General features: G+C 38.4%; 1 protein-coding gene across 4 annotated transcripts in view; it reads right to left on the bottom strand.

The window, feature by feature from the left end:
- Positions 1 to 14930, bottom strand: part of LOC131354898 (potassium voltage-gated channel subfamily H member 7-like) — a 64712-nt gene extending 49782 nt beyond the window's left edge. For 2 of the 4 annotated variants that reach the window (XM_058392999.1, XM_058393000.1), the window contains exons 1-2: positions 14452 to 14929; positions 12497 to 12727 (exon numbers count right to left, since the gene is read on the bottom strand). In XM_058392999.1, the coding sequence (XP_058248982.1) occupies positions 12497 to 12727; positions 14452 to 14527 (307 nt within the window). In that variant the 5' untranslated portion in view covers positions 14528 to 14929. Of the gene's footprint in view, positions 1 to 12496; positions 12728 to 14451 lie in introns of all 4 variants that reach the window. The other 2 variants (XM_058392998.1, XM_058393001.1) reach the window with 2 other exon arrangements.
- Between the last annotated feature and the right edge of the window lie 291 nt (positions 14931 to 15221).

The following is a 15221-nucleotide window of genomic DNA, read 5'->3' as shown; positions in this document are numbered from 1 at the left end:
GCTTCTGGCGTTTCATCGCTGACTGTGCCACAACCGTGATACCTGTTCATTACACCTTTCAGTCAGATATTTTTAGCGAGTGTGCACGCGACGTTCCTGGACGCAGACACGCGCATCAACACAGGCAGACTCTCTGTGTCCTGCTCGGTCCTGCTCCTTTGTGGCAATGACGGCGTGTGGTTAAAAAATCATAACAAAGTGGGGGGTGGGCAAACGGGATTTTGAAAAGTGTGTGTGTCCCCAGTGGAAATTACGCCCCTGCATTTACTCATATATAATCTCTCTCATTCACACAGATACACTCACACTGTTTTCTCCTCTACGTGGCCTCTCCTCTTTCTCCTCTGCACCTGAACCTGATAGATTGTCAAATGTCCAGCCTGCAGGGTAATGCAAATCTTATAGACTTTTTTGCCGCTTGGCTTCACCTCTCGTCCCAGGCCATTTAACTTTGTGTGGGAAAAGTCTTTCCTTTCAAAGCATACGCTCAGCTGTCAAAAGGACTTCTCGCTCTTTTAAAAGCCACCCTGAGGTCAGTAAGCAAGTCAAAGCCCAACCCGTCTTCTCATCTCCTTCCAAAAGACTTCAGCGAGGGCCTAAGCTGTCTCTGTCCCATTCTAAAATAACATGCTGCTGTGCTCTTCACTCCCAGTCCCAAATCGCACATCATTACGGAAGTTATTCTACAACCATTACTGCACACATTACTCAAAAGGAAACGGTCAGTTTTATTGCCTAAGCGTTTAATGCTAAACTCTAAACACATTTTACTGGCATTGACTCTCACTGCAAATTCATTAAATGTTGTTATCGAAACACTCCATACACTATTCCACTTCTAATTCCACATTTCATAATGTGTGGACAGAAACTAATATACTTTAGTCTCATGTTCTTATACAATTAAAATATATAATGGAAGAGTACAGAATTGTTTATCATTAGACATGGAGGACATATAACTTTGCTAGCTGATTAATTCAACAATCATTATGCGTGGATTGGACAGACTAAAGATTTTTCTGACTATTGGTTGTGAAATATCATACATGTGTAGAAAAGAAAATCTTTCTAAATGGAAAGGGATATCCCCCATCATAAATGCTTTTTTTCTAGTAGTTGACACTAATTTTAAGAAATACACAAATATTATTAAATGTTTTAGATATTTTGAGTATAAACTGATGAACACGTTTCTCATGAAACAAAATGCCACACACATGCACACTTCATATGAATTTCTACAATTGCATTGATCAACTGAGAACATAGTGTGTAGTGTTTTATAAATCAACAAGATCAATGTGTGTGTCAGTGTTTTATAAATCAGCAAGAGCAAACTGCACAGACATATATTCAATAGGTTATTGATGTGTTTATTGACTTTTAGTGTTCGCAAATGAAAAACAAAACCCTTTAAGTGGACTCCAAATCTATAATAAACTTTCACTAATGACCACAGTGAATAGTAGCAATTAGTACATTTTTCACAATTGCTTAAACATATTTCTGGGATTTCACATTTTTCACATTTTTCTGGTCACAGTGTTCTAACATTTATCAAATCTCTGGACAAATTTGGAATGCTATTCATAATGTGTGCATTAGATGCAAGGCCATGAACACCCTACCCAATATGAAACATTCCCATTAAAATACCACACCACATATTATATGAATTTCTAATACCACAAATACTTGTCTGCATCTACATTTTTATACACTGAAATGAATCATTTAATCACAGGCATCATAATGTGAGTGCTGGTGTCTCTGCCACACATGAACTACAGAAAATGGACATTTGCATTTCACTAGATGGATCTTATTATTCCCTTAGTGAGTTATTTTCTAGTTTTTTCTACACCACATTTCTAACCATGTTGGAAAATCTGTTTTTCCTATGCTGAATCATGATTTGAAGGAAAGGTTATATCTTGATATTTATGTTCAGGTAGAGCTGTGACACTGAACTTCAGTGAAACACATTCAGTTTTTTGCTAATGACTTAAGCAAAAGTCAAGTGAGCTTAGGTTAATCAGAAACATGTGCCAGGATGCAAAAAAAATGTGCACCCAGTTGTGAAAAAAATGTAAATTGCCGTGAAATTATAACCGCAGTCAACAATGAGAAGGAATGCTGATGAACTTTTTACGCTGTATTGTCAGTTCCAGGTGGAAGATAGAGAGAATGCAGGGATGAGAGATGAGGCAGAGAGAGCTGAGATAGCAAGTGTGAGGTAGCAGACCTTAGTACACTCAAGCTGATGAGCAATAGTCATAATCTGTGGTAATTCTAATATCTGTGAAATTTATGTCTCATATCTATTAATACTGCTCTGCCTTTTTTTCTACCTTGCTACTGTGCTCTTTGCTACTGTGCATAGCAGGGGTTCTCAAACTCTTATCTAACTATAAAAAAAAAAAAATTGACAACAATAATAACAACAACAATAATAAATTTCATCTATTTGTTGCATATTTTATTTACAGATTCAATATATATTTTTTGAATCATAAAGTTTGTGCTTGTGATGTAGAGCCTGGTTTACAGTTAGCAAGATTTTCCATTAGATGTGTTTAGAGATTTCAGATAATGGTTAAAAATAATGGAGATTTTGTTACTGATGATCACGCAATAGTATGAAATAATGAGCAAGCATTTGGAAATATCACAGGATATTCACTGAATCCAGTGAAAGCATAGTGTTTATTTATTTTGTAGCATCTCTTGTGAACATTACAGATAATGTATAATTTTGAATTACATTTGTAGACAATTTTTGTTTTTAATGGTATATAACAATGACACTAGCATGCACACAGTGATGCACTTTCAGAGTAGTTTGTGTAGAGATTTATGACAAGTGTATGGTATATCAGTTTGAGGAGAATGTACCATTCAGAGCCATTATAGTCACAGCATGACTGTGTACACAGTGAATACATATTTTGAGACGACTGGGATATTTGAGGCATTGTTTCCTAAAATGTATGCAATTTAGGAAGAAAAACAATTATGTACTCAGACTTGCTCTTGAAATTTATGAGAAAAATCTAATATTTTGTAATGGAAACGGTAAATATGTACAGCAAATCTATAAAGCTTCAATGAAACTAAATATATAAATAGACCTAAAACTGAATCTAAAGTAGTGGCAAAGTTCACTAAGTATTGACTTAGACCCATGATAAGACAGAAATAGTGAGGGATCCACAGACTAATTACAGTAGACTACCGATTCCTCAGCTCAGTTTGTGCTGGGCATATAGTACTGACTCCACTGAAGTGAAGCCTGTTGCCCTTTCAAGATAGTGGAAATTTAATTAGATTCCTATTTCCACCATCAATAATTAAACCAAAGCTGGCCATGAAGCCATCAAGTGTCTGGCTTTCACTAAGTAAATGATCAAAGAAGTGATCAGACCATTTCACTTAAACACTTGTAAAACACTTGTCCATTTTCAAAGCTGGAGTAACTTTTGCTCCTAGTTATAAAAGGAAAATCCAATAGTAGTGTATGCACAAATAATTTAAGGGTCATAAATAATCATTAACAATTGTTTAAATTTGAATTACTTCACGAATCAAAATAAGACATAATGTAATGCCATTATCACAGTAAAGTTGATTTTTTTCCCCATAGAAGAGCACACACTGAAAAGTTTTATTCTTCTTATACCATAGTAAATGGCCAATGTCAGCAAGCTCTACCATTGTCAGTGGTAGCAAGTTAGTAGTAGCAAGGCATCACTTCTCATAAGCTGCCAAGACCCTGCTTTACTCATGACTAGCTACTGGCTCAAATGGACTATGCTGCTAGTAACAGGTTTTTTAGACAGATCCCAAGTTTCACTGTTTTCACTGATTCACGGTTTTTCAAACCTTCATACAGTTAACACACTAAAACATCTATGTCAAATGCCTGTATGTTCCCACATCACTAGTTATCCTTTCACTTTAGATGTGTCATGCTGTTGCACAAATAGTATATACTTATAAACTATAAACAACAAAAGACTTTATTTTCACCTCAATTTGGTCTGCAATGTAATATATGGTTCATTTCAAACACTACCAGTGTTGAGTGTCTTATTTCTTGCTGTGCTTCAACACTGTAGTAGTAATAACTAGTTAGTAATTAGTTTTAGCTGTTTATACCAACATTTGGATAAAGTGAGCAATGACACATTTATTTTTTACCTTTTTGGCATTTGGCAGAAGCCCTAATCCAGAGTGACTTTTTTCTCATTTTATACAACTAAGCAATTGAGGGTTCACTAAGCTACAGTACCAATGCTATGGCAATAACCCACATACCTACTGTATTCTACTTGTTCTAGTTTGTTCATTTCAGCAAGACTAGACAGGTATGATCTCATGTGTTTCTTCTTAATAAATCAGTGTTGTTCCATTTGAACATTAAACATAACACCTAGTGAAATGTGACTGTCTAAAGAAGATTGCACTGACAAAGCTGCAAGCATCATCACTGACATCTCCGTGAGAAGATATTCTCACATATGAAGTTCATTCTCAGCCCTGAAGATGGATGCTCACTATGGATCACTCACAGCCCAGTATTCAGCTTGTAGTCATTATACACAAGCCAAACACTGAGGAGCTCAGCCAAAAAAAAAATAAACTAAGATGCATCTTTATTCATCTTTATTATTCTAATTACATGGCCTAATGTTTAAAGATTTTGTATTTGTCCTCAGGATATTTTGTCAAAGTATTATATAGTATTGCTCTCTTTGGAAAAGTCATTGCAAATTGCTACGGCATAAAACTCACTGACTACTCTCAACAAAACAATGGGGGGAATTATTAAGAACACAGACAGGGCATGTTCGGACAGGTTGTCTTCAGCAGCAGTCAAATCAGTTTCATTACAGTCAAAGGTGTTATAATGGATTCTGGATTGAGCATTAAAACGTGTTATGATCTCATTTGTACTCTCATCACCTCTGCTATTTTAGGTGTAGCCTAATTAATGTACAAATCAAATCATTAAAAGGTGCCAAGGAAATTTCCACAGAAAACAACATGATCACACATTTATTTTAAATAAATAAATAGACAATATAAAGATGGTTTATTATACATCAGGAAATCATTTTTGACCAATATCCCCCCCAAAAATCTCTGACATTTTCCTCAAACATTAATGATTGATTTTCAACCTCAGGAAAAAAAGATTGCATTTCATTTGCTATGAGCCTCACAGGCGTTTGAAAGCATTAGGGCTAAAAATAGCCCTATTGTAGCTGTGCCTTCAGGAGAGGCTATGTTAAGTCATGATGGAGCTGAACGATGGGTCTCCATTTGACTCTCCACCACACAAAAAGACATTTCAGTCAGCAGAGAAGCCATCAGAGCATAATGACTCAGGGAAATGATCACTTCTATATGCCTGATGCTCTTACCTGTAATTCAATTTAAACAGAACATTTTAATCTCACATCAGCAAAAGGACATAAAGACAAAGAAGATTGTGTAGATAGTCTTTGTTCCAGGCAGTTGAATTCAGTATGAATAGATTTTTATGAGTCCACTCAGATTGCAAGAGTACACTAACTTAATCTCTAGCAGATGGTCATTTTAAACCAGTTCTTTGAACACTATGGAGATAATGCACTATAATCATAATACAATGCAAATGCAGTACAGCTCACAAAGCCCTGGCTACATGCAAAACCTCAAGGACAGTATGCACCTTAAAAGGCTGAGGAGTTCATTTTCAAATGTGTCAGAAAGCTCACTAATCTCAATAACAACTGACAGGAAACAGAACCTAATGAAACCAAAAGATTAAATCTCATTGTTATTAAAATGCAATGGTTATCAATTTGACGAAATAGCAAACCACAAAACACTGAGTTTATCCTTCTGCCTCATTCCACTGATGGCATGATCTAATTTTGAAGACAAAATCAATATATAAACCTTCTTTCTAAAAAAAGTCTTTGTTATGCCTACAAATGATGTTTAAATATAGTATGAGCAGGATCAGACCCTCAGCAGGCTCATAGAAGACGTGTAGTCATGCCTATCTCTCTGATCTATTCTGACAGGGTTGGCATTACATGAATGTTGGTGGACATAGTATACAAAACCATTCTGGGAATGGACCAAATCATGGCTTAGTGAGGCAGGACAAGAAAGGAAAAGACAAAATCTTTGGTGGCCTAATGGCCATGTGGCCCCCTCTAGTCTTACTAAAATGCTGCTAGGCAGGCCCTAAGGCCTACTTTCATTTTTAATCAGTCTCACTTGAAGTCACTGCATGGACTACTGAGTGACTAGTGGCAAAGCACCACCATGTTCAGAGTTTAATATGCAGACAGTAGGACAAAGTGCATTGGGCCAAACTTTCATAAGTGGTGTTTCCTACTGTGAGCAATAATAGATTGTGTTTTGAGAAGAGCAAAGCTATTTTTATTTCTATTAGATCCAATAGATGTTTTATGCTATTTCATGCCCCTGAATTAGACTCACTGGTGGATGTAAAACAGATTAGTGGTCAGTTTGCTACTGCTTTCAGTCTAATCAGTTAGAAGTAAAAGAAAAGAAAGGGATGGGTGTTAGCCCTGGCAGAACGATATAACAGATGGCCAGGATGCCTCTGGATGGCTTTCAAGAGGGTGCCCATGAGCTGACCAGCTCAGTTTCATATTTACCAGTATGGTGATGTTTTGGACAGGCATATGCCCTTGATGAGCTACTACTTCTCCCATCTGCCATTCATGTGGAGTTGTTTAAGGGTTCTTTTAGAATAGCTGATGATTGGAAGATATGATGAATCCCAACAGATAAATGGCTGAAAATATCTTAAGTTCTGAAATTTCATTGAGATTCCGGTTTATGTCACAAAAATGCTGACAGACCTAATTATCCATTCAAAGCACATTTAGACTTAGATGAAGAAAGCATAGCAAATTGTATCTTACTTCACATTTACAATCTTTAAAGGCAGTAAGTATTTGGAAGATTATTCATTTATAAACTAAAAATCAGAAAGCAAAAAACAAATCAGGTCTTCTATTGAACAGTATGTGCAAAGCCACACCCCCAATGCACATATGGAGCCTAAATGCTAGAATTGCCAAATGTCGGTGCAAAAAGTGGTGTGTTGTGGCAGGGCTGTAAATGAAGAGAAGGGTGAGGGGATTATATCAAGAATGCAGAGTAGGTGATGCTGATGAGGTCTGAGGAGACCCTAGTTTATAAATTGTCCAAGAAAATGTACACTCTGCAAGTAGGGGCCCAGTTCAAACTGTCAAGGGACCCAAAATTCATACTCAAATATGTGCTGACTTTAACATTGCTGACCCCACATTAACTGCAGACTATTTGTAGCAACTGCTTGTCAGGCATCAATGAGATAAAATAAAGATCAGACACAACACCTTCACGCATCACCAGCCGCCGTACCAGTGTGTGAGACAGCATCTGTTTATCTAAATTTGGAGCAACTGCTACAACACTTCATCCAACTGAAAACTATAAATCAACTTTTCAAATATACAGACTGCGAACAACCATATCAAATTAAAACAACCATCATCACTTTGTAGATTACTAACAAACCATCATCTATCTACAAAATAACTAACAAACCAAGCATGATCCATCTACAAAACAACTGTCATTAGACAGATTACTAAAAACCCATCTACAAATCATATATATATATGATTTATGATATCACCTGCTTTTTTCCCCCAATGAGGCACACAGTGGATTTAGAGCCTATCCTGGGATAGGAATAAGTTAAGAAATACACACTGGTTGTAATGCAAGTCTAGCCTAAAAACTAATAACCAACTATTATCTATACGATAGTATAATATAGAACTTTATTAATGGCAAAGGAAATTCGGGATATTGCAAACACTTTTGGTAGGTCAGTGGTGGCTCAAGTGAATAAGGCTCTGGCTTGGGGCTCAGAAGGCTAAGGTACAAGCCCTAGTACTGGGCCCTTGAGCAAGGCCCTTAACCCTCTATGTACCATGGCTGATTCCTCTGAACTTTCAAAAAGCTGGGATATGTGATGGAAAAAAATGCCACAGTGTTGTAATGAGTGGCAATACTAAAGGCTTCTCCTTTTAGCATATCATTGTAAATGTATCTTTAAATGTGATATTGTTTTAAAATCCCACACCACCTTCACTCCTCTGCCAGTCTGACTTCACTCCAAAACATGCTTACCCAATGGCCAAACCAAATACTCCATTGTTTTACAATAGCAGCAGAAGTAACCAAAGAGGCATCACTGCATAAATATTTAATGCTTGTCCTTTCAGAAGCAACCATCCAGCTCTCAGAAAGCACACCTACTGTACTGAAGCCCCTGATCTTCTTTATTCCCCCATAACCCCTCATAACTGCCTCAGAACCATTAAGCTGTGGTAGAGAATGGAGACTTGTCTGGTGGGTCAGGAGCTCCAGAGATAAGGGCTAATGAAACCCTGCACCTTTGCTCACTACATGTCATTTGTCCATCATCAGTTCCCCGCAGCAGCACGTGTTACCAGCCCATTATCCTTTTAGTTCCTACACATGCACAACACACACACACACACACACAATGTTGGTGTCGTCTTCCTCTTTTAGAAGGCATTATGTATTATTATATTACCTGTAATACAGCTAGTCCTACAAATGCCAAAGAGATATGCAACTCATCAACTAAAAGCCATTGTAAGAAAATGCATGAATTAGTAATGAAAACCATTGATGTCAAAATGATCATTAACAGCTGTGTAACAGATGCATGAGGTGACTTCATCTAAGAGATCAAATGCTTCATGTGGAAAGTGGATGTTGCACAGCTTCCAGTATGTTTCAGTGTATCTAGCAGACTGATTTGTCTACTGTCCTCCATTTCTCTCATGCTGTAGGTCCTTCTCTCTCTCAGTGTCAGAATTTGGTGTATCAAACAAGATCAATGAGGCCATTATACTCAAGAGAATCATCAATATCTCTTTCTCACACTGTCTGTCCATTTTTGCGTCTGCATACTATTTGATTTCTCACTCTTCCCTTGTCTTTCCATCTCCTTTACATATTCAGTCATACTTTATGCCTGAATTTCCCACCTCCATCTCTCTTTTCTTTCTGAAGCTGTAATTTATCAGTGACAATCCTAACATATTGCACCTCCTGGCAGAGTTTTCGATTAAAGAACCCTTAATTCAAAAACATTTCTAGACACTCCAGTCTAAAATAAAAAAAGAAATGGCTGAAGAATCTCCCTGTCAGTACAGGTAACCACTGAGATGGAAGACCTATTCTTCTTAAGTGACTCTTTGTTTGACATTAAAACAGCCCACATTTCATTTATGGTGGCAGATGATTGACAATCATCCTGGTTGTTCACGGTCATGTACTGAAGTCTGAGCATGAGAGAACAGCAGTGCAGTGTTGGCAGTGGGGAGCGTCTCAGTGCCGGCTCTTGTGAATGACAGCGTGTCACATCTGCATGTGGATTTGCAGGACTGAGTTAATTCAGTGTGACTGCAGCAAGAATTGCAACAGCATCTGTCTTTCTCTTTCTCATCACACCCAGGATGGGCAGAAGAGCACATGAAGTACTTCAGAATGACATCCTGCAAGCAAGAAAATCTTAGGGAAATGTGGAATTTTCTAGGAAAAACATTTGTACAACAGTAAGGAGGTGCAGTAAGGAAAAACTGTACAGCAGCAAAGCTCGGTAATGATGGAAACATTCTATTTAAGGAAAAGAATCATTATTTTTGTACGAGTGCTAAGATTTTTCTCAGGTTTATGAGAAGCTGTGTCAAGGCCTGCAGGTGTAACGAGTCAATTAAGGCAGCTGAGGAGCTGACATCTCCATATGCTCTACAGCGCTGAGTTGTCACTGGAGCCAATTACACACAAACATCTTCCTTCCCCCAACCCATGCCCTGGGACAGCTAAACAAATGCTGCTTCTATCTCTCATCGCAGGGTCGTGACAGCTTGCTGGCATGAACAGCACACCAGGAGAGACCCAGGAAGAATGGGAGAGTATCACAAGCCTGCCTTATCGCTCGAGTGTGCAAGGGCTTTATAGTAAGAGACAAGGAGCCTGCAGTGACCCATTGATTTAGTCTCAGTGATGAAGGAATTACAAAATCGATTTGCAGTAGGCTATTTGTATCCTCATTAAAATAGTGTTCAGAGGCCATGGGTGATTTCCAGCTCACAAAGAGAGAAAACGTAGTGATTTATAAACAGACTTTTCCTTTTGGAACCCTCCTTCTGCAAAGATTCTGTGCACCTGCTGCTGAAAACTAAATACCTTGGCCTAACCTAAAGTCATGGTAGATCTTGAGCACTGTGAATAATGTGGGAATACACCTTGGACAGGATGCCAGTCCATCATGGGGTATCTTTCTCACTCACACACACACACACACACACACTCATTTCATCTAAAGACACTACTGGTATGTTTGCGAGGAAACCAAAGAACCTAGAGGAAACCCAACAGACAAAATGAGAAACTACTGTATACTCAGATAGTAACCCAAGATCAGGATCGAACCAGTGACCCTGTAGCTATGAGTCAGCAAAGATACTGTTCCCTCACATAAGAGAAAGTACAGTTCAATTTATTGACAATCTGTTCTCAGGATACTTAGCAAACAGTGACAGTTCCCAAGCCTGAAGCGCGAACTACAACGAAAACACAATAACTAATTGTTCAGTCAATCTAGCTGTAGCTTCACTGCCACAAATATGCACTATATACTCAGGCCTGTCTGTCTTCATTGTGCTGTCTCAAGTCTAAAATTAGATTACCGAACCCCCTTATTCATAATTCACATCTTTATGAATAGGCAGTGCAAGCTATCCAGCACTAATGCTGCTGGATAGCTCAATTGATCTCCATTACTCAAATAAAGTCAAATAGTTGATGCCTTGTTAGCTACATGTAACGCTCAGTTACAGTCATGGCTTAGAAAGATTCTATAATAGCAGTAATAATGCTATAACAAAGCACAATCTTTTTTTTTTTTGCTCATATGTCCCTCTACTCTAGGTGCTGTTAAATTGCAGTGTTCAACTAAGAGCTGCTGTACCTGCCATAGCCAGTGATTATACCTCTACTATTGTGCAATGTCTGATTTATTCCTCAGCCAGATATTATTCTTAAGTGTTCTCTTTCTCACCATTTCAATAAAATGTTTCCTCAGCTCTAAGCCTCAGAGTAACCTACCCAGGGAGCTGATTAAAGAACTATTAAAAACACTAGCTATCTCTACAAGTGTGTGTGTGTGTTTTCAATGTCCTCAAGTGTATACTATTAGAACATTGAGAACCCTAAAGGGTTCTTTGGAAATCTCTATTGGGAACCCTTAAAAAATGTCAAAATACAACATTTTCAGAAGCTTAGAATCCTTAATTATCCAGTGAACCCTTCAAGTACTCATAAAGAATCATTTTTCTCAGCCTCAGGCTTAATGTCTGTGGAACAAAGTAAACAAAACAAATTTTACATTATTCGGACTAAAAGTTATTGTATCTTGATGGCTGCCTCCCTATAATCTATGTACAAATTTGTGTACCATTTTCCAGTTGGTGAAACAAACAATTGAACAAAAATAACTAAATAAGCTTTAGCTAATTTTGTCTTTATGTCACTAGATTGTTATGCCAAAGTTTAGCAAGAAAACTCATGTCTTTGCTGGCTTGGCTAAAGGAAAAGGAAGCCATTCTGTGACTGGTCATCAGTCAATAAGCATTTTTCTATATAATTAGATAGTTCTTGGCCATTGAGTCTAATACAAATCTGATTCAGTTCAAACAAGCTTACATTATCAGCAGCCATACTGTGCTACTATGATCAACACCAAGATCCTACAGACCACTTGCAATACAATATGCGATGCATAATCAATATTTCAGTACTTTGCTAACAGAAGCAATATACTATTGCACATGTGCTAATGCCACAGACACCTGCTTTGCAAAGCAGAGGCTTGCTGATCACAGAACCCTGAAAACTGATATGAGTGTGTGTTTTGTTATATATGTGTTCAGAAGGACAGATGAGTCTGGGGTTGAATTTGTCTGTGGAGCTACTGGCATGAGAATGGACACCGTTTCCATTAGAGCTGGAGTTATACTCGCCTCACTGCGCAAATCAGTAAGAAAACAGCCTCCTGACAAAATGAGGCATTATGAGATGGAATCAGAGGAGCAGAGAGCGAGAAAGAGCGAGAGAGAGAGAGAGAGAGAGAGAGAGAGAGAGAGGACATGATATAAAAAAGGGTTAGGCTCTCTCCTGGGCTCTCACTTTTTCATGCAAAGTGCTTGGTAATGATACCACATTACCACTGAAAGAGCTCTTAGTTGTCAGACATTCCTTTCTCTCTCCTTCATCTGCTCTTCCTTTCAAAAGCCATACCACGAGTCATATTCATTCACGGAAAGCAAGAGTGAAGCACAGATTCTCAAAATTAAATACAATTGGTGAGACTTACCATCTTTGCGGTGGTAAGTGATCTCCACCTTGCGTTCTTCAGAGCCCAGCAGAGCCTGAGCCACCTGGGCAATGGATTGTCGATTGGTTCTCTCCCCATGCAGGAAGTCGCACATGCAGGGCTTCTGCATAACATCTGGCCTGGAGAAACCAGTCATCTCACAGAAGCCATCATTACAGTAGATGATTGCGCAGTTCTGGACACGAGCATTTGCTATGATAAAATTCTTATCTGTGGAGGACATAAAAGCATTGGTCACTTTTTGCACCTTATATATATTTTCTAAATTGCTTCACATGGTTTCAAACAACATTTTCATGTGGTCATGTGTAAACAAAAATCTGATGTTTGCTCATAACGATTTTAATGAATTGAACTGAAATGTTGAATTCGTTTGAAACAGGAAGATTGGGCTATCTTTTACTATTCCAACAATAAAAAGGAAGGTATTCCTGAAAATCAGAAAAACTGTTACGGATGACAAGACACTACCCACAAGATACTATGCCAATGGTGTAAAAACCTGGTAATTAGTCACTGAAATATATAACTTATACACAGTGCATTTTGTTTATAATCAGCCATTTTGTCTGAGTTAGCCGGAGCTGCTTTGAAACTCAAAATTCAAACAAATGTAGCCCATCCCATTAGTGCTGCCTCTTAAGCCACACCTCCAAAAACATATGCATGTGCTGGTTAGAGTACCTAAATGCTTCTACAAATACAAAAGCTTTGTACAGTGAACTGGTGTGATGGTAATGATTGTACATATTATTTTATTGCCGGGAAAACGTATATGACAAAGTGTATTGTTTTTAAAACTGCTGACCACAAATTTGCATTTATTTTGTGCAATCCTGTTGGAAATCCTGTGCACCAGGAAGATAAAAAATAGGTTTCTGTAATAGTCAATGTGAATAATCGTTTGTATTAGTGAACTACTTTATACAGATCTATCTCCATAACCAACACAGCTACCTTATGATAGATAAGTGGAATAAAATAAAATTAAAAAAGATGTAGAGCTCTGGCATTTCCTGTTCCTTTCTTCCTGATATTAAACCCAGCTTAGCTCGCAGATTCCCTTTATTGCCTCATTTCTCTTGCTGCTTATAAAACCTAGAAGAGGGTTTGCGGGGTTTCAGTGCATTTCAGGACCTTGGTCAGATACATTACCACTGGGAACGGCAAAAGAATCAATTTCCTGACTTCCAGAGTTCCCAGTCACTGACAATCACAAGTCCGTTTATTTTGCAATAGACATGTCCCCTATAGAGCAATGAAATACATACAAAGTGAACATTGTTCAAGCGATCGAGGTTTGTCCAAAATCAAGCCTATTTGCATTGGAAATCTCTTTTCCAAAAGGTACAACGTCTGCGTTTCAATTTCAGGACCTTGCCAAACACTGACGGACAAAAACACAAAGAAATGTTTCCGGTCAGTTTGAACCCGGTTTCATTTCAACGTTGAAGATGCACATGTTTAAATCGTTTCCTGACGTAGACTATACAATTGCTTTCGCAGTAAAATTCACAACGAGTCACACAAAAAGAATCCACTTTTAAAATACACATGTATTCTATAATATCCTGCTGATTAATAGCACACAAAGCTCATCCCAAGCTATCTTCACTAAAGTTACTTCTAACTGGGTAATATTGAAAAGAAGAAGAAGAAAAAAAATAGATGAATAAATTGATGACAAGAAATAAAAAGTAAAGTGTTCTACTGGCTGGAGGGTCTGTCTATCCTCCATTAACACACGCTACTCTAATGTATTAGAAATGTACTCAATGTGCGCATGCAGTGTAACACATGCCATGCCTTAGTACCACTCCTTCTACATTAACTCGGCTACTTTTACGTTTTAAGCCTAACTCATGCACTTTTCCCGAACCTGCATGTTCCTGTGAAATTTCACTGAACACTCTGTTCCCCTGTTTAATACTCACTTTGTCCCTCGAATTTTCGTATTATTATTCCCAGAAATGTGTTTTGCGGTGCCACATGACCTCTTCGTACAGGCATGATTAAAAAAAACGATCAGGTCCAAATGCGCTTTTGCTCCTAGAAATAATAATAATAATAATAAAAAGTTCAAGCCGCTGTCAGATCACGCTCCTTTGGATACAAAAATCATGCTAGCCTCGCGGTTCCACTTTCATTAAACACGGTGGTAAAGCGCTTTGCTGTGCATCCTGGGCTTGAACTTCTTGCGGATACAGAGAGCGATAGCGGAAGAGAAAGATCGGGTCGGATTCGGGTCGAGCAGCATCGCTTTGTGCAGGTGGACTCCGTCCCTCCGCGCTGAGAGCGAGTGCATGAGTGAAGCTTCCGTGGCGGATTTCACCTCTATAGAGGCTTCAGAAACAACCAGCGACACTGAGGGGGATGAGATGAGGGAGGAAGCGGAGCTTCACGGAGCAAGTCTCCTCCTTTACACACACACACACGCACACACACGCACACACACACACAAACACACGCACAAACACACACGCACGGCGAGGAGAGGAGGAGGGTCAGTGTCGTGCCTCATAACACAGCACCGTGGCCGCTGTTTGAAAGCATAATTCCCCACAAACCAAAAAAAAAAACAACAACAACAGAGCAAAATTGTATAGCTCCTTCCTGCTTTTAGAAACAATGCATTGTGTTATAGCGTTTCCGTAATACTTTGCGCACTAATCTCTTGCGCAAAGATATTTCCTTAACCTACAAT

The sequence above is a fragment of the Hemibagrus wyckioides genome, linkage group LG06 (assembly GCF_019097595.1).
Source record: "Hemibagrus wyckioides isolate EC202008001 linkage group LG06, SWU_Hwy_1.0, whole genome shotgun sequence".
Lineage (NCBI taxonomy): Eukaryota > Metazoa > Chordata > Actinopteri > Siluriformes > Bagridae > Hemibagrus > Hemibagrus wyckioides.
This window is presented reverse-complemented; position numbering and strand designations above follow the sequence as displayed.